We start from the raw sequence: 22,652 nt of genomic DNA, 5'->3' as shown, positions 1-22,652 counted from the left end.
GCACGCCTTCTCCCTTAGATCCCTCATTCCGTCACTGCCCCACCACTGCCCCAAACCAGTGGCAACAATATGCCAGCATGGTTGGGTTTCCCAGTCAGGGAACCAAGTCTCACGGAACCTGGACTGGATCCTGGGAGAAGAAGCAAGCAGCACTCGGAGACTTTGGAGGATCAGAGGTTTATTTAACACTGGTGGCCTCAGACAAGGTTGTTCTCCAAACGTCTGAGCCCCAGCAGAAGCAGGCAAGGGTATTTATACCTTTCTACTTCCACATACTTGGTACTTTTGGTACACGGGGAATGGGGTAGGAAAGAAGAACCCGGAAGGGCTTTGAGAAAGGGACTAGAATTCCCTTGCTGGTTTGGTTAGCCATCTTAGAGTACAGTTTTTCTCTATCAAGTCTCCCTGTTTCAAGGACTTGTCAATGGGCTGCTAGATAGAAGAGATTAATAATTTTTCTTCTGCCTTTGTTTCCCATATCACTTCTCATTATCCCCCATGGTAATTATCCACTCTTTCTCAGATCAGATTTCTAAATATACTGATATAAGTGTTTTGGGGAAGATATTTAATTTTCAATCTTTCTAAAAGTGAATGTTCCATTATTTTTGATAACCTCTTATCTCTAGCATGCAGCATAATGCCTAGAGCATATCATACATCAATAAATAGTAGCCTGATGAATGTAAGTGCTTTGGGAAACAAAGGCAAAAGAAAAAAAAAATTCCTTATTGCCTAAAGCTCTTTGACAAGTGTTTGAAACAAATACTGAGTCACCTTCCTCTGGGACCTCAGCTGCAACAATGTTAATACTTTGCTAAAGGCAAAAGGCATTCTTAGCTTAACCTAACCTTCCTCTGGGAGCTCAGATGCCTCAGCATTAATACTTTGCTAAGAGCAAAAGGCAATTTTAGCTTAACATTATCCCAACACCCCAGGGTCCTCTAAGTCTACTTTAACATACAAAAATTCCTTTTGAAACTTCCTTTATCTCTATCTGTCAAGATGCATGTTCACAATCATCCTCCAAACATATGACCCACTGATCTCCATCTGAAGGGTCTCATGACTGAGTTTTAACACACAGTAATAAATGACCTTTTCCTAACAATAGCTAGTCCCCTCAAGGTTCTAAAAACCTTGTTTCCAAAATACCTGGGAGGCTTATTCTATCCCTAACCCACTCAACTTGAGAGTAAATAATGAGCAGCTCCTCATGACCCCAGTGCAGCTCTTTCTGCCTGTGGATCCTGTCCCCATGCTTTAATAAAACCACCTTTTTGCACCAAAGGTGTCTCAAGAATTCTATCTTGGCTGTTGGCTCCAAACCCCAACATCTTCCCTACATCATAAACACTGACTCTGAACAGGATTTCTAGCAAAATTTCTGCCAACTCATTTTGCATGTTAAACTGAGAATAGAGATAGGTGTCCTAACCATCAGAATTTGCTTGTTTACTGTGGATGTAGGTGTTGCTTTAAAGTAGTAACATTTGTCAGTTTCCTTATCTTGAACATCTGCTAAAGACAAAGTTTCTAACAAACCTAGAAACATCTATTTATCATTCCAGTAATTTACCTTTCTATTGAACAGATTATCTTCATTATTGTTCCTATTATATTTTGCTGAATTTCAAACATCTCCCAAAAAGATTAAAACATTTTTTTGCTTGATATTTTCTTAAGTTCTTTGTAGCATGTGAGTTAATTATGCCCATTAGGGAGGTATATGAATCAATGAAAAATGTAAAGTCCCTAGAGAAATAGTGATTCCTAAGCTTTCATTAGTTACCCTATAATGTGGAAGTGGTGCTTGATTTCCTCAGAGGCCCTTCTAAAGAGTATACATATAAATATATAGCTGTCCCCTCTATCCAAATTCATCCTCTTAGAGGAAAAAATTGAATATTCTAAAACTGTATTTATTAGTTTGTTATTCTGCTTTTTGTGCATTAATAGATAAGATTTGCCTTCAATTATTTTACCTGGGGTTATCTTCAGATATATACTATTAATATAATCACTCTTTATATTATATTATCATTAACTTAAATTGCTTTTGACTAAAGAGTGAAAAGCCAGAGAAAAAGATATGAAGTTTCTAAAGCTGAAAGTTTAAAGTAGTTTTTGGTAAGTTCAACTTCTTTCATAATTTTTTAAATTTGGAATTTCCTTATAGGAAGTAAATCAGTTAGAAAATTTGTTTTTAATCTGACAGAATCATATGGGTGTTAAAATGTTAGAGGTCAGGGTGCCTGGGTGGCTCAGTCAGTTAAGCAACTGCCTTCAGCTCCAGTCATGATCCTGGAGTCCCAGGATCGAGTTCCACATTGGGCTCTCTGCTCAGTGGGGAGTCTGCTTCTCCCTCTAACCCTCTCCCCTCTCATACTCTCTCTCTCTCATTCTCTCTCTCAAATACATAAAATATTTTTAAAAAAATTTAGAGGTGATTTCATCTAACTCCTCATCCTATCATCCAATTCTATTTCAACATCACCTTAAATTTTGCAGAGGATGAGCATCCCTGAAAAAATGATAGAGTTGAATTTCTAAATTCCTTTCAGAAATGGCATTTTTTAAAGTTATGTTTACAATGAGAACTGTCTACAATAGATAATCTTAACTTCAGAAATGTTTTTCAATTGGTGTTCTGAAAAGGTGAGTCAGATAGTTATATGAGAACTCTAACCAATACAACTTTCTGCAGTGATGGAAATGTCTATGATTTGTGCTGTTCAGGATAATGGTTACTAGTCATATATGGATATTGAGCACTTGAATGGGGACTAGTTCACAGAACTGAAATTTGATTCAGTTTCTATTTAAACATTTACATGACTGGCTACTGTACAGGAGAGTTCGGATGTGATGGACAATATTATATTTAGTTTTGAAAAGTCTGGGATTAACATTATTTGTTGAAAGTACTCATGCACTTTGGTGAATGTTTTGGTACTTTCTAAGCTACATATGAGAAATTGTAAAAATTTATGGGTTAGTAATTTGTCAAAGAAAATGTTAAACCACCCATATGAATTTACATTTAATAACATTTTAAATAAAATGAATGAGAGATTTAAAATGGAGAAAGGTAAATTGGCTGATTAAAGTACTTTTTTTCATGATTTATATTCATCCATATCTTCCTCTAGAAAAAACTCACATAGCAATTACCTATCAGTATATTGCTTATCTACCTACTTATATATCTTCTATTACCTATCATCTATCTATCCATTGTCTATCTCTCTCTGTCATCTATCTTTCTATTATTTATCTATCTTATTATCTGATAGCTATAATTTGAGTTCTTACACATTCAAAGCATTATTTAGAATTTTGCCTGCAATATTTCTTATTTTTTTCAATAATCATGTGATGTAGGTGTAATTACATGCAGTCTGAGAGAAAATAAATGAATTTGCCAAAGTCAATAAGTCAGTAAGTGATAGCAAGATATTTGAATCATTGAGATAATGTTAATCATTTCTCTTTTGTGGCAACTAAAATATATTACTTAAAATAAGTCAACAGAATATAAATAAGCCAATTTAAAAAAAATTCTTTAAATGAACATATAAAGTATTATTTGTTTCAGGGGTACAGTTCTGTGAATCATCAGTCTTACACAATTCACAGCACTCACCATAGCACATACCCTCTCCAGGGTCCTCAGTGTCCATCATCCAGCCACCATATCCCTTCCACCCCTCTCCCTTCCAGCAACCTTCAGTTTCTTTCATGAGATTAAGAATCTCTTATAGTTTGTCTCCCTCCCCTGTCTCATCTTGTTTCATTTTTTTCTCCTTCTCCCCACAACCCCCCACCCTGCCTCTCAAGTTCCTCATTTCAGAGAGATCATATGATAATTGTCTTTCTCTGATTGACTTATTTCACTTAGCATAATACCCTCTAGTTCCATCCAACAACATCCATTTGTTGTAAATGGCAAGATTTCATTTCTTTTGATGGCTGCATAGTATCCCATTGTATATATATACTAAAACTACTTTATCCATTCATCTGTTGATGGACATCTAGGTTCTTTCCATAGTTTGGCTATTGTGGACATTCAAATAAACTGAACTTTATCATTGTTTTTATTTCATTTCTAAAAATACACCCTTAAATGTAAAATATGGGAGAGAGAGTTCTATTCTATTATGGATATATTGGTTCTTACAGAAATACAATACAAGTTGAATAAAAAGTATAAAAAACCAAACTAATGAAAATTGGATTTAGAAAACTAAAAGGGCCGTATATACTTATTATTATATAAAGGATATGAGAAAAGTGTTCCAGCTCAATAGATGATTGTGGCTACGTACATTTTAAATTTTATCTTTTCTATATATATTGTGTGTGAGAGCTTTTATATACCTAGACCTATATTTATATATACATGTATATAGCAAATAATTAATTTCATTAAATAGCATATACATTATCTGTATAAGCATTTATATAATGACAAGCTAATAGCAAACATAAATATAAAATTTATTTATTCAGGGGCTCGGGTAACTTCTGGAATCTTCTAACTATTCCATTTAGTCAAGATATAGTTTTCAGTGCTCTGGGTCTCAGAGAAGGTGATTCCACTGAGAGTGTCTTTCCATGCTGCCCATCTGGAGGCATCAGAAGAGGCCAGAGATCCATGTACTTTAAGAAGTATCATGGCATCATCTTGAAGGACAACCCCTGCTGTATAATATTTGCCAATTCTCTGGTTACATCATAGTGCTTTTGTGGATTAACTGCATAGTTGACAGTACAGCTGATTTTAGATCTTCTTGTAATTTACTTCTCTTATATTTAAAAACAGAGCGTTGAAAATAAGGCTTGAATTTAATTTTTCAATTTCCTTTCACTTGTCATTAGTGTCCCTCATGCTGGTATCACCTTCCTATAGAAGCGGGAACTTTAGAGACAGATGGAAATTTTTTAGAGCATAAATGCTTTTGTACAAATGCTTTTGTACTTCCTTGTGGGATAGAATCATAAGTAACACTGAAAAAAAATTAAGAATCTAATCAAGCTCCTACTTTATAAATGAGGAGACCTTTGGGTCCTGGGTGGCTCATTGGTGAAGCATCTGCCTTGAGCTCAGGTCATGATCTCAGGGTCCTGGGAGCTCCCAGATTGGATTCCCTGCTCAGTGGAGGTCTGCTTCTTCCTCTCTCACCCACTGCCCTTCACCCCGTTCATGCTCTCTCTCTCTCACAAATAAATAAATAAAATCTTTAACAATAAATAAACAAGTGAGGAGACAGATTCAGCAAAATAATAATTTATTCAAGGACACAACTCTACGTATATTTCTATTTGTCTTTAAGAAATACCTGATTGTCCTGTCCTTTCTAATTCCCTTATTTTTTTCATCCCAGAGTTCAAGATAAGGAATTACCAAATGGCAGAAGAGAATTTCACGGCTGTTACTGAATTCATTCTTTTGGGACTGACAGACCGTGCTAACCTGAAAATTATATTTTTTGTGTTGTTCTTGGTGATTTATGCCATTACCTTGGTGGGGAATCTGGGCATGATCTTCATAATCCAAATCACTCCCAAGCTCCACACACCCATGTACTTTTTCCTCAGCTGCCTTTCATTTGTAGATGCCTGCTATTCCTCTGTTATTGCACCAAAAATGCTGATCAGCTTCTGGGTTGTGAGGGAAACCATTTCATTCTCTGCCTGCATAGTGCAGCATTTGTGTTTTGGGGTGTTTATCATCACAGAAGGTTTCTTGTTGTCAGTGATGGCCTATGACCATTATGTGGCCATTGTCAACCCTTTGCTTTACAGGGTAGCCATGTCTAAGAGGAAGTGTGTAGGGCTGGTCACTGGGTCATTCATAGGTGGAATGATTAACTCATTGACACACACAATAAGCTTGGGCAGACTGTCCTTTTGTGGGTCCAATGTTGTCAGGCACTTCTTCTGTGATGTTCCCCCACTCCTAAAGCTGTCTTGTTCTGATACTTCCATGAATGAATTATTGCTCTTAACCTTCTCTGGAGTCATTGCCATGGCCACCTTCTTGATTGTGATCATTTCCTACATGTTCATTGTTTTCGCTATCCTGAAGATCCGGTCAGCTTCAGGCAGACAGAAAGCCTTCTCCACCTGTGCCTCCCACCTGACTGCTGTGACCATATTCTATGGTACCTTAAGCTTTAGCTACATCCAGCCCAGTTCCCAGTATTCCGTAGAACAGGAGAAGGTGGTTTCTGTGTTCTATACACTAGTGATTCCCATGTTAAACCCACTTATTTACAGTCTGAGAAACAAAGAGGTAAAGGGTGCCGTGGGAAGGGCCACAGAAATGAAACATTTCCCCTGTTAATTTCAAGTCTCTGCTAATCCTACAATAGTCCATTAGTCTGTTCTTTACTAACATTCCCATGAATTTAATTAACTGGAGAGATTCTAAGTATAGTACAAATGATTTTATTCTGCATGCTCATTTTCACATGAGGAAACAAAACTACAAAGTAGATGTGATTTACTGTATTTGGGAACAGATAACTTAAACTTCAGCTTATGCGAGATACTTGATTATTGATATCTGCATGATTTTAATAAAATTTATTTTTTTCATCTATAGAATTGTAAATTTTCTAATATCTGGAAAACTAAAAGAAGAACTATGCATATACTTTTGGAGATATAAGGAATTAGGGATTTTTCTAAGATACTTAAAAATTACTTGCTCAGAAAATTAAGATAATTGTGTATAATTTTTTCCTTTATTTTTAAAACTTGCTTTCAATTTTAAATATTAGCAAATCTCCATGTTAACTAAAAAGAAGGGTGTTATACCAAAGGATATTTTCCAACTAGTAGCTACTCATTTACTCTAATACTTCTTCTTAGATATCAGTGACCTCAGCAACAAAGATGGATTATGAGACAATGATATCGTTAACAATCCTCAGCTTGCAATAATGAGCTTGCCCTCCCCCCAAGAAAATATCCATCCAAAAAGATAGGTACATGTATACAATGACTCCATTTTAAAGTAGGAAAAATTCAGGACTCTTCCCATCCATATCTCCCTTCAAGAGTCTACTTCATGCTCTTTCATAATTAAATTAAGAAGTCCAGCATTCTGAAAAAATCTCAGGATGGGTATTAATACCTGCCTAGAGGTTTAGTCCTATAATAGTGAATTGTTTGATTATATAACTTCATCACTTCCTACCATTTTAGAAACGCTGATCTGTTACCAGAAAGTTCTGTAAATAATATTATATTACATTTTAAAAATAAAAAGTATTTCTATCGTGCACAGTGTTCTGTATTTTGGAGCATCTATTAACTATGGACATTAGAGTAGACAACCTGAGGTGTTTAAAACTAGTGAGAAAGTTTTTAAAAGTGATTTTTGTCTTTCCTGTGAACAATGGCAACAACAAAGCTATTGTAAAAGGAGTTGTTTTTACCTATTTGTTTGTAAGACATGGGGCAGGAACATAGGTTGATTTCAAACAAATGTGCTGTTCATTCACATGGGATATAAGTCACATTCCATGAAGGTGTAGCCTTAAATAGAACGATCATCTTCATTGTTGTAACACTAATAATACTTCCTAGAAGAATGTAGTTTTTTGTTATTATTATTTGAGAGAGAGAGAGATTGAGAACAAGGGGGTGGCAGGAGGGGCAGAGGGAGAGGGAGAGTTAGGCTCCACACTGAGCAGGGGGGCTGATGTTGGGCTCCATCCCAGGACCCTGGGATCATGACCTGGGCCAAAGGCAGACTGTTAATCAAATAAGCCACCTAGACACCCATAGAATAATGTATTTAATTGAAGTAACACTCTGATTTCCAGGACAAGCAAACATATATGCATACAGATCTCCATGTATATTCCTATAACCTATAAAGAAGAATTAATATTAAAAAAAATCAGTGTAAGAAAATCAATTTTCCCATACTCTCTTAATTTTTTTAAAGATTTACTTATTTATTTTAGAGAGAGAGAGAGGGAGTGAGAACATGTGAGTGGGAGAGGGACAGAGAGAGAAAGAGGGAGAGGAATCTTAAGCAGACTCCCCACCCAGTGCAGAGCCTGATGGAGGGCTCATCTGAGGACCCTGGGATCATGACTTGAGCTGAAACCAAGAGTCAGAAGCTCAACCAACGGAGCCACCCAGGCACTGCTTCCCATGCTCCTTTTATATAACCTCAATCATCATTCATATTTGCAAAAAATCTGGTATAGTCACTATTTTTAGTATAGTCCTGAAAAGGGAGTTACAGATCCCATTAGTTAATTCAGATGCATTAAAATAAAAAATTTTAACATACGCCTCCTAAGCTGAACCTTTGGTTATTACATCTTGATCATCTTTTAGCATTTCTTGAGCTCTCTCTCTCTTTTTTAAAGATTTTATTTTTTAAAAAATTATTTTTTTTAAAGATTTTATTTATTTATTTGTCAGAAAAAGAGAGATCACAAGTAGGCAGAGAGACAGGCAGATAGGGAAGAGGAAGCAGGCTCTCTGCTAAGCAGAGAGCCCGATGTGGAGTTTGATCCCAGGACCCTGAGATCATGACCTGAGGCAAAGGGAGAGGCTTAACCCACTGAGCCACCTCTTTGATGTTAACCTAGATATGTTATTTTTCTTTAGTATTTCTTAGTACACATTTCTTATTCTTTATCTTCCAAATTTTTCGTGTCATTAAATTTTAGTTTTTGCACTGATTCATGTATATTTTATCATATGTATGTGCTTACTCAAATGTCTGAAACTGTTATTGACTTACATCCATTTATTTATTTATTTATTTTCCTTCAGACACATGAAAGCTTGCTTCTATGCCTAGGTAGTAATATTCATGCAAGTACATTTTTTTCCCCTAAAATTCTGGGAATCCTATGGTGTTCATAGTAGCCAGTTTAATTGGGTTAATTTTTAAAGAATTATTAAATTTGCTTCTGCTGAGTGCCAGAAGTACTCCTATGTTTATCCTGGAGTCTCCAGATCAACTCCGTCAGACATATCCTCATTACCACGCTGATTCTGGTTTTATTACCATGGCTATAATTCCCTATTTCAGCTAAAAATGTCTTGTTTGCTTTGTTCTTTTTGTTTGTTGGCTTTTGAAGGTCTTTGGCTTTCATTCAGTGCAGCAATATTTTGAAATTTATGGCTCATCTAGGATGCAGTTATGGTGTGACAGGGGTATCATTTTGGAGATCTTGTCCAGCATACAGTTAGAAGGGTAAATCTTGCTACATGTCACCAACATTCTCCTCTTTTTTAAGGATGCATATTACATATTTTAAGTTCCTGATTTGTTTATTTCATTATGTCAGGGGGTTTCTTTTTCTTTCTTTTTTTTTTTTTTTTTAATTTATTTATTTGTTAGAGAGAGAGCAAGCGAGCACAGGCAGACAGAGTGGTAGGCAGAGGCAGAGGGAGAAGCAGGCTCCCTGCGGAGCAAGGAGCCCGATGTGGGACTCGATCCCAGGACGCTGGGATCATGACCTGAGCCGAAGGCAGCTGCTCAACCAACTGAGCCACCCAGGCATCCCAGGGGGTTTCTTTTTCTTTCTTTTTCTGTTAGAGGAAGTAGAATTAGTAAGTTACCCTTTTCACTTTTATTTTTTAAAGATTTATTTATTATTTACTTCAAAGAGAGAGAGAGAGCCCAAGCAAGGAGGGGAAGAGGGAGAGAAAGAGAAGCAGACTCCTCACTGAGCATGGAACCTGACGTGGGGCTCAATCTCATGACCCAGAAATCATGACTGAGGTGAAGTCAAGAGCTGAACACTTAACTGACTGAGCCACCCAGGTGCCCCAGAATGTTACCCTTTTTTAGATGCCTAGTTATTTCCTTTGTGGAATTCCCCTGGGGAGTTCTTTCCCTAGAGCCACCATCTTTATCTTGGAGAAAGGGGCTCAAGTCCATAATTCAACATGGTATGTTATGAGGGGAAAGGTCTTCCTCATGGCAAGAGAACTCCACCTAGTTGTCATTTATCATCCCTTCCATAATACCGCCCATCTTATTGCACTGAATATCCCCTGTAAAAAAACCTCCTTTTAACTTTTCCCACTACAGTTTCAAAAAGCTTGTAGTCTTCAAGGTTAATGAGAGGGCAGAAAGGAGTATCACAAAGAGGGAATATGGAGTGCTCCTCTACTGAGACTTATATGTTATCCTTTTTTTGTCCACAACCTAATGTTTGCTGTGGACCCCAAGGGCCAAACTGGGTTGGCCTTTGCCTGATATCAGAATCAGTCGATAATTGAATTAATTCTGCCAGGACATTTTTGGAGGAGAGAAAATGAACAACTTAACACCTCTTCCTCAAACTAGTTTCTTGTTATGGTTTAATCCCTCTCACAAGGGTATATTTCCCACATCTAAAACATAACTTTCTGGGCGCCTGGGTGGCTCCGTGGGTTAAAGCCTCTGTCTTCAGCTCAGGTCATGATCCCAGGGTCCTGGAATCGAGCTCTGCGTCGGGCTCTCTGTTTGGCAGGGAGCCTGCTTCCTCCTCCTCTCTCTCTGTCTGCCTCTCTGCATACTTGTGATCTCTCTCTCTCTCTCAAATAAATAAAATCTCTAAAAAAATAAATAAAACATAACTTTCCTTTTGTCTAGCTAGATTTTCTCACAGGTATCACTCATTTATTCTTTCTTCCTAATCTCTTGTTTAGTACATTGCCAGTCAGTTAACTTTCAACCTTGGTCTTCTTGGAAGATGTTTTTTCCCTTTAGCTTTTTTCCTTTTAACCACTTGACAACTTTTATTTTTTAAAAACATTTTAAATATTTAAGTATATTTATTGTTTTCCATATTCTCATTTAGGAGGTGTTCTTTGTCATTGTGTTTTGCAATTGAATGGTGAGTTCATGTTTAGTAGGATCTTTGCTGTGATAATCATGGGTGGCCCATTCCATTAGTAGTTCCAAGTGGTAACACTCAGACCACAGTATTTAATTTCTCAGCAAGAAGTTTCCTCACTTAGGCAGACAGCAAAATCCAAACTTCCATCCATATGAGAAAAGGTTGCGGTTACTGATTCTCAGGTGAGATGTTTTCCTAACAAGATACCAGATCATGGTAGGCAAGTTTATTTATAATTTGTGCTGATAAGCAGATTTATCTAGCTAGGATTTGAATCAAATGCCAGTGTTTCAAGGATAGTGGATTTTTATTTGGGTTTTAGTGGAGTTCTGTGTTGTTCATGGACACAAAGTCTTAGCATTCTTTTGAACAAATTTAATGTTACATGTAAAGTTATAACGTTTTGCAAATGTCCCAGGAGAGTCATAGTGTTAGTGTACATGTTTACCTTTGATTTTTTTCTTTTTCTTCCTTTTGAAGCTAAAACAATTCCACTTATTTATTTATGTGTCATCTAAAAATGCTGTGGTATGTTTTACTTTTACATTCAGCATTTCAATGTATTCTCTTTCAAAATATTTTTTGAGGAAGATAGAGTTATATCTAGTCTTCCATTTTTGCTAGAAGCAGAAGTCCAACCGTGTTTGCTTATTTGTTGTTTTGGATAATCCCTATCCTTCTAGTGCCCAACATAATGTCTAGCTCTCCTTGGTCCTCAAGAAATATTTGTTAAATAGGAGGGTGGTTCAGTTGGTTAAGCATCTGACTCTTGATTTCAGCTGAGATCATGATCTCAGGGTTGTGAGATTGAGCCCTGCAATGGGCTCAGCAGTCAGCGCAGAGTCTGCCTGAGATCCCGAGATCCCTTCTCTCCCTCTCCCTCTGCCCCTCTTCACCTGCTCACACACCCTCTCTCTTTAAAAAAAAAAAAAAAAAAAGAAAAAGAAATGAAAAAGAAAGTAAACTAAAAAAAATCTTTAAAACAAGAAGTATTTGTTAAATGAATGAAAATATTTTTGAAGCTAAGTATAAGATCTGGTAGGAGTAAGACATAGCCATGTTCCATTCATTATATTCATTACATAGAATGAAGAATTAGATTCTGAGTAGAAGTGTGTGGATATGGGGTCTCCTGGGTGGCTCAGTCAGTTAGGCATCTGCCTTCAGCTCAGGTCATGATCCTGGAGTCCTGGGATCAAGTCCCACATCGGGCTTCCTGCTCTGCGGGAAGCCTGCCTCTCCCTCCCCCACTCTCCCTGCTTGTATTCCCTCTCTCACTGGTCTCTCTCTGTCAAGTAAATAAAGTCTTTAAAAAAAAAAAAAAGAAGTGTATGGATATGGGTGATGGGGTGCTACTTCCAAACTTTTTAGAAATAATAACCATTATCAAGCTGGATTCTACTTATGCAATTTTTCCTTGCTACCAATTGGCTCAGTCCATATGATATCTTAACGAAATGTTATCCACTTTGTGCAAATTATTTACAATCAATATTTCTATCCTCTCATTATCGGCTCTTCGTTCCTTTCCACTGTTTTTGACATTTTTCATATTACACATCTTAGAGAAACTAGTCTCATTGGAATACCTTGAGAGAGTCCCTGAGAAACCAGAATGCAATCAAAGTGTAATTTTATTGTTGTTGCTTTAGTGTAATTGGTATCTGAACTATAGGGTTTCTGGCCTAATTAGAACAACAACAAGAAAATACATATTTATGTGTGTATATACTTGTCCATTCTTTCAAATTTGCCCTCTATGAGGAAGGGATTAAAGATGTAAAACCATTGTTTCTTTTTTCCATTATGTTTGTTTTATAATGTGTTACTTGTATTTTTTAACCTAGAATTATCTTCAGTTACCTATCACTAAAATACTGATCATTCTGAATCTCAGAGAAATTATTAACTGATTTGATTTCTAAGAAGAGAGTAAGAAACAATGGAGACAGATCTGAGCATTCTAAATAAACTAATATCCTATGATTTTTCCATCTTTGGTAAGTTAAATTCAATCATTTTAATATCTTTCTTTTTTAATTTTTTTTTTTACTATTTAGCATTCTTTCTGTAGATAATTGAAAATTTCAAATATGATAGAATCATATCAATGTTTTGATCCTTAAAATTCATGTAGGTCAAGTCCATATCCTTTTATATAATTCAATTTACAATATTGCTATCACTTTTTTGCTGCCAAAGTTATATAGTTTTATATTTGGGCAACTAATTTAATTTTTAATTTCTTTAAAATATGGTTTTTCCTAAGTTATAGCTTATAATAAAATTCGTATTTGTAAGTGGTCTTCTTTTGTTAACAAAATCATTTCAGTCAATACTCTAAGAGTAACAGAAGAAAGAGCAGGTAGAAGATCTATGAAAATGCAGTTTTGAAACACTCAGACATCATTTGTTGTACAGACTCTTAGATACTGCCAAATGTGATGTAATCTTTAAAGAGCATATCAGAGATCATGAAGAAATACTTTTTTTAAAAAATCTCCCATTTAGGGACGCCTGGGTGGCTCAGTTGGTTAAGCAGCTGCCTTTGGCTCAGGTCATGATCCTCAGCGTCCTAGGATCGAGTCCCACATGGGGCTCCTTGCTCAGCAGGGAGCCTGCTTCTCCCTCTGCCTCCATCTGCCAGTGCTCACTCTCTCTCTCCCTCTCTAAAGAAAAAAAAAAAAAAATCTCCCATTTAACAAAACAAGTTTGTAAACAATAACTTGAGATGTTCATTTGACTACTATAATAAATAAATGAACAAATAAGTAAAAATCAATACCACTTAAGCATTGCAGACATGATCCAAAATAGAAATGTGGACTTGCAATGTTTACATGCTTTAAGAGTGATCACCACGAACCAAAAGAAGTTCATTGTATATCATTGTACATTGTGTATTAAATGTACATCACTGGTATATATTCAATTATCTAATGAAAATTGCATTTTGAGAAAGCCTTAAATTGTTTAAACTATCTATAATAGGATGAAGAATATGAAGAGGTATCACAAAGCATTTGGTGAGTATATATAGATATTCATATTCTGAATTAGTGTGTTGAAATTTCTATAACTACTTGAGATCTTAGAAAAAGGAAGAAGCAGGGGCGCCTGGGTGGCTCAGTGGGTTAAAGCCTCTGCCTTCGGCTCAGGTCATGATCCCAGGGTCCTGGATCCAGCCCTGCATTGGGCTCTCTGCTCAGCAGGGAGCTTGTTTCCCCTTTCTCTGCCTGTTGCTCTGCCTACTTGTGATCTCTCTCTGTCAAATAAATAAATAAAATCTTAAAAAAAAAAAAAAAAAGAAAGAAAAAGAAAAAGGAGGAAGCCTCCATTTGGTCCAGATATACAAGTTACGGAATTCTGTGTCGTCAGTCTCAAGTTAGTGACCTTCCAAAGATGTTCTCTTACTATGGTCTTGGGGAAGACTGTCCCAAAGCAAGAATCTTGGCTACTTTTAATAGTTATAAAGCAAGAGCCAGGCTTTTATTTCATGAGTTTCCAGAGTTAATTAAGTGTTGCCACCAAATGTCTCCCATGGTCACCAAAGCCAGAATTCTTGGTATTTTCAAATGCCATTATTATAGATACCTGAGTCACCTTACTTCATGACTGTAGTCACTTTGCTGTCTGTACTAATGTAGATCAATTCTATATATAACTTCAAAATAAATATAATTTGTTCAAAAACAAAAGATTAGAAGAGAATTTCATTGAATAACAATATACTTTATTCATGATCTATATTAGGCATGCTATGGATTTCAGTAGCTGTTAGTGTTTTCTTAATGCTAAGACAATTTTGCTACTGAGGTAGACATTTTAAAGACAGAGCAAAGCTGTGAGAGATAAACCATTTTTTTTTTGGAATATAATCATGTGAAACAGCACCGCTGGAAAGAAAATTAAAAACAATTTGTTGTTAATTACTAATTTAACTTGTTAATTTTGTTGGTCCGTTTGTTAATTTTATTGGTAAAGAAACTCAGATCCAAAGAAGGGATATTATTTACCCAAATGCTGACATCAGTAATTGTTCAAATTTTACATATATATATATATATATATATAAAAAATTACAGTTTACTAGGGAAATACATATATATTTCTAAATATATGTATTTCATATATATATATATACACATATATATATATTATATATATAATCTGTCATTCCTGGATCTTTTTTCACAGCAGCTTTAATGAGAAGAAACAAACAATGGCTGAAGAGAATTATACAGCTGTTACTGAGTTTATTCTTTTGGGACTGACAGACCGTGCTGACGTGAAAATTATGCTTTTTGTGTTGTTCCTGGTGATTTATGTCATTACCTTGGTGGGGAATCTGGGCATGGTCTTCATAATCCAAATCACTCCCAAGCTCCACACACCCATGTACTTTTTCCTCAGCTGCCTTTCATTTGTAGATGCCTGCTATTCCTCTGCAATTGAGGGGAACCATTACTTTCTCTGCTTGTATGGTCCAACATTTGTGTTTTGGGGTGTTTGTTACCACAGAAGGCTTCTTGTTGTCAGTGATGGCCTATGACCGTTATGTGGCCATTGTCAACCCTTTGCTTTACAGTGTAGCCATATCTAAGAGAAAGTGTGTAGGACTGGTCACTGGATCATGGATATGTGGAATAATTAACTCGTTAATACACACAATAAGTTTAGGCAGACTGTCCTTCTGTAGCCTGAATGTTGTCAGTCACTTCTTCTGTGATATTCCCTCACTCCTAAAGCTGTCTTGTTCTGATACTTCCATGAATGAATTATTGCTCTTAACCTTCTCTGGAGTCATTGCCATGGCCACCTTCTTGATTGTGATCATTTCCTACATGTTCATTGTTTTCGCTATCCTGAAGATCCGGTCAGCTTCAGGTAGACAGAAAGCCTTCTCCACCTGTGCCTCCCACCTGACTGCTGTGACCATATTCTATGGTACCTTAAGCTTTAGCTACATCCAGCCCAGTTCCCAGTATTCCGTAGAACAGGAGAAGGTGGTTTCTGTGTTCTATACACTAGTGATTCCCATGTTAAACCCACTTATTTACAGTCTAAGAAACAAAGAGGTAAAGGGTGCCGTGGGAAGGGCCATAGAAATGAAACATTTCCCCTGTTGATTTCAAATCCCTGCTAACCTACAACAGTCTACCAGTCAGTTCTTACCTCAGTGAATTTCATGAATGTGAAAGTTTTTAAGGATTGTACAGAACTTTTTATCCTACACACTTACATGTCATACAAGCAGACAACCAGAAAAAGCAAGCTATTTTATTCATAGAGTGGCATCATAAAAACAATAGTTTGTCATACAAGTCTTCTGATATTCTAGGGTGTGAATCTCTGAATCAATGCAAAATACTGCATTTCATATTTTGTGTGTGATTTAGAGAAAATAATTGTATAATAACATTTGCAAGTAAGGACATTAAAAAAGTATTTATTAAAAAATAATTTTTTTCTCAAAAACCCAAGACGATAGATATAATCATATAGCTGATATTTGCCTTCTATTAACTTGTATTTTATTTTAAAGAGTGCTTGTGATATTGCAATTGGTAATAAGAAGTGTATATTTGGGGCACCTGAGTGGCTCAGTGGGTTAAAGCCTCTGCCTTTGGCTCAGGTCATGATCTCAGGGTCCTGGGATCCAGCCCTGCTTAGGCTTTCTGCTCAGCAGGGAGCCTGCTCCCTCCTCTCTGCCTCTCTCTCTGCCTACTTGTGATCTCTGTGTGTCAAATAAATAAATAAAATCTTTGGAAAAAAAAAGAAATGTATATTTGATCTTCACCCAATTTCTGGCACAGAGCTTCAAAACCCCTTGGAATCTGGAAAGTGATAAGAGCAAAAAAGATGTCTTTTATTATGTTAATGAGGTAACTTTTGGAAAGTACCACAGGATGGGGGTTGTTGCTAGGGGAACAGACCATGAATAGGTGGGTGGAAGTTTCAGTTCTACCCCCTGATTTCTGGGGATGAGTGAGGGGTTGGAGGTTAAATCAGTTATCAATGGCCAGTGATTTAATTAATCTTGCTGTGTAATAAAGCCTCCATAAATACCCAGAAAGAACGGGTTTAGAAAGCTTCCAGGTTGGTGAATGAGAACACTTCCAAATGCCACTGTCCCAGGTCCCAAACTCCATGAGGACAGACGCTCCGTTCTTTGGGAACTTCCTCTGTGTATCTCTTCATTTGGCTGTTGGTTTGTATCCTTTGGCATTCTTTGTAACACACCAGTAATCTAGTGACTAAACTGTTTATCTGAGTTCCAAGAGATGCCTTAGCAAAGTATCAAGCCCATGAATGGGATCACTGGAACCTCTACTTTGGACTCAGTTGGTCAGAAACACCAGTAACAACCTGGTCTTGGGTTGGGTTGAATTGTAGGACTTCTTGTTGGTGGGAATTTCTTGCCACTAACATCAGCAGAATTGAGCTGATGAGGAAGGCTTCTCAAAGGCTGCCAAGAGCTGCCTGAGCGATGTCAGAAGCTCTCAGTTCTGACCACCAGTATGTAATGTTCTGGCTGAAAATTACATAAAGATTTAACTGTGAAAAAAGAGATGGCTGGGGCGCCTGGGTGACTCAGTGGGTTAAGCCTCTGCCTTCGGCTCAGGTCATGATCTCGGAGTCCTGGGATCGAGCCCCGCATCAGGCTCCCTGCTCAGCGGGGAGTCTGCTTCTCTCTCTCTCTCTCTGCCTGCCTCTCTGCCTACTTGTGACCTCTCTCTCTCTCTTTCTCTCTGTCAAATAAATAAATAAAATCTTAAAAAAAAAAAGAGGTGGGAAAATCACACACACACACACACACACACACTGAAATTTGGGTACAGAGTCATTCCATTTCAGCATTTCAAAAGCTTATTATTTGGTCCATGTTTCTTGCTTTTCTAGGTTTACTCTCTGAAGAGGGAGGGTGGTTGTCCTCTCAGTACTTTTGAGATTGTTATAGGAGCCTCAAGATTTCCATTTCAGATGTTTCATTTCTAGTTCTGTGTGTAGGATCACTAAAAGAGCAACTTTCTAGTAAAATCCAAAACCTTCCCTCTTTTTAAGCATCCTCTTCCTCTTTATTCAAGATTTAAAAGCAAAAAATGGTAAGAACACATGCTGGAAACATCATTTACAAAAATTCCACTGAATACACTTAAAAATCAGACTATGCAAGCTAACACGTACTTACTGGCTTAGTTCTGCAAGTACTCAGTGATTTGATAGCTTTCCTTCATAAATCTGAGGAAAATATATTTGCATTAAATTGAATGAAGTAAAATTTTTCTGTATTTTTGAATTCCAATACTGTTAAGGTCAGTAGTTGCCATCTGCGATCCTCAAAGCCCATGAGTCAGTTGAAGAAATATTCAGGTGATTTTTTTTGTTGCTAGTTTGTAAATGATAGGCCAGGCATATTAAACTGCTTAACAAAAATCTCTATAAACAGGAAAAAAATTGACACCTGGGGGTTCAGTCAGTCAGGATTCTGCATTCTGTTCAGGTCATGATCCTGGGATCAAGCCAGCAGGGAGTCTCCTTCTCCTCCTCCCTGCTCATGCTTTCTCTCACTATCTCTGTCTCTCTCCAATAAATAAATAAAATACTAAAAAAATTAATAGGAAAAGCAGTTTCATATATTCCTGTAATAAAATTGTACAAATTTACAATTATAAAATGATTGTATTTACAAATAGACTTTGGAGTGCATATGATATGGGTAGGAATTGATTTAAAATATTTATAATGATTAATCAGGAGAGATAAGACGCTAGTGTTGTAAAATTATTTCCAACAATATAACAGTTATCATAATTCTATTATTAATAATGCATACTGTCAGTATATATACAGAAGATATGCATAACTCATTTTATTGCGTTTCAGTTGACTGCACTTCACAGATACTGCTTTTTTTTTCTTTTTTAACAAATCAGAGATTTGTGGCAATCCTGTATCGAGCAAGTGCATTGGCACCATTTTTCTAATAGCATCTGCTCATTTTGTCACATTTTGGTAATCCTCACAATATTTTAAACTTTTTCATTATTATTATATTTGAACTACTGCAATCTCATAATAAAACTTGAATGGATGTGAGGCAGATGGAACAGGGAAATGCTGAGGAACTATGGGAGGAGGAAGGGGTGAGAACAAGGTGTCAGGTCAGCACTTCCCCTCCTACCTGCCTCATTCTAGAAAGTCAGGATTTCCCTGCTCTATGTGCCTCATTCCAGAACTCCCCCAGTCTCCAGCATCAGATGGAATTGTCTCTTCTGGATGAACAAAGAAAGTGGTTCTCTTGAGATGGATACTTCTCCTGATAAAGATGCTGCGAAGATTGCTGAAAGGACAACAATGGATTTAAAATAGTACATAAACGAAGTTGATAAAGCAGTGCAGGGTTTGAGAGGATTGATGCCAATTTTAAAATAGTTCTACCATGGGAAAAATGCTACCAAAAAGAATTTCATGCTACAGAGAAATTCATTTGTGAAAGGAAGAGTCCATCAATGCAGAAAATTTCATTGTCTTATTTTAGGAGATTGTCTCAGCCCCCTAACCTTCAGAATCCACTGCCCCATTTGTCAGCAGCCAGCAACATGGAGGTGATACCCTCCACCAGCAAAAGGATTATGACTTTTGGAAGCTCAGAGCTCTATCAGATGATGGTTAGCATTTTTATCAATAAAGAATTTTTAATTTTTATTCATTTTTTTAAGATTTTACTAATTTATTTGACAGAGATAGAGAGATAGTGTTATAAGGAGAGGGAACAACAGAGGGAGAGGGAGAAAAAGGCTCTCTCGTGAGCAGGGAGGGAGTCCAATGTGAGGCTCCATCCCAGGACTCTGGGATCATGACCTGAGCTGAAGATAGTCTCTTAACTGACTGAGCCACCCAGGTGCCCCAATAAAGTACTTTTTTTTTTTTAAGATTTTATTTATTTATCTGACAAAGATCACAAGTAGACAGGGAGGCAGGCAGAGAGAGAGGGGAGGAAGCAGGCTCCCCACCGAGCAGAGAGCCAGATGTGGGGCTCGATCCCAGGACCCTGGGATCATGACCTGAGCTGAAGGCAGAGGCTTTAACCCACTGAGCCACTCAGGCGCCCCTAAAGTACTTTTTAAAATTAAGTTATGTACATGGTTTTTTAGACATAATGTCATCACATACTTAGAGTACAGTGTAGTGTGAACACAACTTTTATAGACACTGGGGAATTCCTGAATTCATTTCGCTGACTATAGTGTGATACTGGCTTTATTGTGGTAGTGGAACTTAATCTGCAATATTTCCAAGGTATGCCTGTACAGTATATTGAGTGTTGTCCTGATTCATGTAACTATCAGGGCTGCCGACCACAATGATTAGGCAAATCAAAGGAACAAGGTACAATTCAGGAATGTCTATCAACCTTATAAAAAGAAACTTCACGAATCAACTTTGTATAGATTGTCATTGAAAGAGCTGCTGGAAACCAGAGGTGTCAACAGAAACCAAGTGGGGAATATGGACATATATTTCCATCTGGCAGCCATAAGACAGTTCCCTCCTTCCCCTGCTAGAGCATTGTCAGAGAAAGTCAATTAAACAGGAATTATAATATAAAACCCATTGTCTTATAATATAAAAATGCTCAAGTTTCAGATGTTAGAGACACCAGACACAAAAGTGCAGATATTGTATAAGTACACTGATATGACATGCCTGGATGGGTGAAGTCATAGGGGCAAGAAAGAAATTGTTGTTGCTTGAGGCTGGGGTTTGGAAGTATTGACAGAAAGTGAAGGCTAACTACTAATAAGCACAAGTCCTTTTTCTGGGATAATGAAATGTCCTAAAACTGATTGTGCTGTTGGTTGTACAACTCTGTGAATACACCATAATCACTGAATTATTTAATAGGTACTAAATTTTTATTTTTAAGATTTTATTTAGTTTCTTGAGAGAGAGAGAGAGAGCACACGAGCCTGGGTTTGGGGGGTGCAGAGGGAGAAGCAAACTCCCTGAAGAGCAGAAGCCCAATGTGGGACTTGATCCCAGGACACTGGGATCATGACCTGAGGAGCTAAAGGCAGCTGCTTCACCGACTGAACCACCCAGGTGCCCCAATAGGTATTAAATTCTTTATGGCTAGAGAAAATATGTCAAATTTGAGGGGAGACAAGATGGCGGGGAAGTAGGAGGAGGCGCCTTTTCAACCTGTACCCTAAAGTGAGCTGATTACCTACCAAAGAACTCCGATCACCCATGAAATCAGCCTGAGATCAGAATTATACACATCTGGATCTCCACAGGGGCCAGAAGACGCCAGTGGGCAGGTAAAGTGGAGTGGGAACGTCGGACTGATACCGGAAGATAAACAAAAGGGGGAGGGAGCCACCAGAGGTGACCGATTGGAAAATAATACCCCAATATGAGAGTGCCCTGCATCTGGGGACCAGCATTAACTTGGAGTCTTGTTGAAAGCACTCAAAAGAGCAAAGGATCGTGGGGGGAAATTGTGGGAATCGGGGCAGCTAGGGACAGGGGCTTAAGTCCCCAGACCCAGGACAGCCTCCCCTGGCACTGAGCCAGAGAGAGTGCGGCGGAGAAACCTGGTCTTTGTCCCTGAGCCGCCAGTGCGCCCGAGAACGGGTGGAGTCTGGCTCCCGTGAGGGGCTGGGAGCCACACCAGACGGCAGAACGCGCACCTTACTGGAGATGCACACGTGCCTCACCCTCCCCTGAGAGAGGTGCACGAATGCCCAGCCTGGTGTTCTCAGACCCACACGGCGATAGAGCCGATAGAGCCGATAGAGCTGGAGGCGCCACGCCCCAAACCCTCCCCTGGGAGAGGTGCGCGCAAGCCCGGTGCTCTTAGCCCCAGCCAGCGGGAAAATCTCAGTGTGCGATCTCTGCTTGGAACCTCTCTGCCCAGACAGCCACAGCTGCCTTGGTTTTGCGTACAAGCAGGAGATCCTGCATCCCCATGGACCGCGACTCAGAACCTGCTCTGCCAGCGTCCCAGTGGCTGCAGCACCTGCAGGGGAGCAGACTGAGGCTTCTCTCTCAAAGGGAGGTTGGGGTGCAGTTTTCTTTCCTCTAAACCTCCAAAAACCATCAAAAGCTGTCAAGGCGAGAGAAAAGAAGTGAACAAACATAAAAACCTCCAGAGAACAAAAACCTGAAAAAACTGTTTTTCTCAGAGCCCACCCCCTTGAGGCGGTCGGGAGGACTTAACTCAGGGAACATCATTGACTGAAAACCCACGTGGCAGCTCCCTCCCCCAGAAAACAAATCAGGAAACAAACAAACAAAAAAAGACTACAAGAGAACAACCACCACTACTTCATAGATACAACTTTTATTTTTAATTCTTTTCCACTATTCTGGTTCATTCTTTTTTCTTTTTTTATATAGATAATTTTTTAACCTATTTACCATCACAGTGAGATGTCCAGTACATCAAATTCCATGATAAACTTCTAACCTGAATTTTTTGATACATACACATGTGTTTTTCTTTTGCTTTTCTATTTTCTTAATTTTTAAAAAAATTTTTAATTTAGTTTAGTCCAGTTTATTCCTTTTTTATTTTTATTTTCTAATATTCATATAGAGTTAAACTTCAAGGTAACCCCCTTTCTCCAAGCAATGCTACCCCTATAGGTGAACCAATTTTTAATCCCCCTTTTTCTTAGGAAAGTTGAGTCCTTTAACAAAGATATCAAGATACATCCAGGAAGAATCAAAATAACCTTCCTCGCCCACACCGAGAATCTATAACCATGC

General features: G+C 37.8%; 3 protein-coding genes across 3 annotated transcripts in view; 2 read left to right on the top strand and 1 right to left on the bottom strand.

Annotated features, from left to right (window-relative positions):
• The window catches only part of LOC308351081 (olfactory receptor 8K5-like), a gene marked incomplete at both ends in the record, with an annotated part of 48,614 nt that overhangs the window by 14,470 nt on the left and 11,492 nt on the right, over nt 1-22,652 (bottom strand). The gene's annotated exons all lie outside the window — the stretch shown is intronic.
• LOC308351101 (olfactory receptor 5J3-like) lies at nt 5,414-6,352 on the top strand (the record flags this gene model as incomplete). The annotated part of the gene is made up of 1 exon (XM_080816580.1): nt 5,414-6,352. One exon carries the CDS (start codon nt 5,414-5,416, stop codon nt 6,350-6,352), a length of 939 nt encoding a protein of 312 aa, XP_080672706.1.
• Nucleotides 15,097-16,003, top strand: LOC308351164 (olfactory receptor 5J2-like; the record flags this gene model as incomplete). The annotated part of the gene is given in 2 exon segments (XM_080816629.1): nt 15,097-15,326; nt 15,328-16,003. Coding segments are annotated over 2 exon segments (906 nt in total).

Source organism: Martes martes (genome assembly GCF_963455335.1).
Source record: "Martes martes genome assembly, chromosome: 10".
Lineage (NCBI taxonomy): Eukaryota > Metazoa > Chordata > Mammalia > Carnivora > Mustelidae > Martes > Martes martes.
Note: the sequence above shows the minus strand (reverse complement) of the source record. Positions and strands in the feature narration are given on the sequence as shown.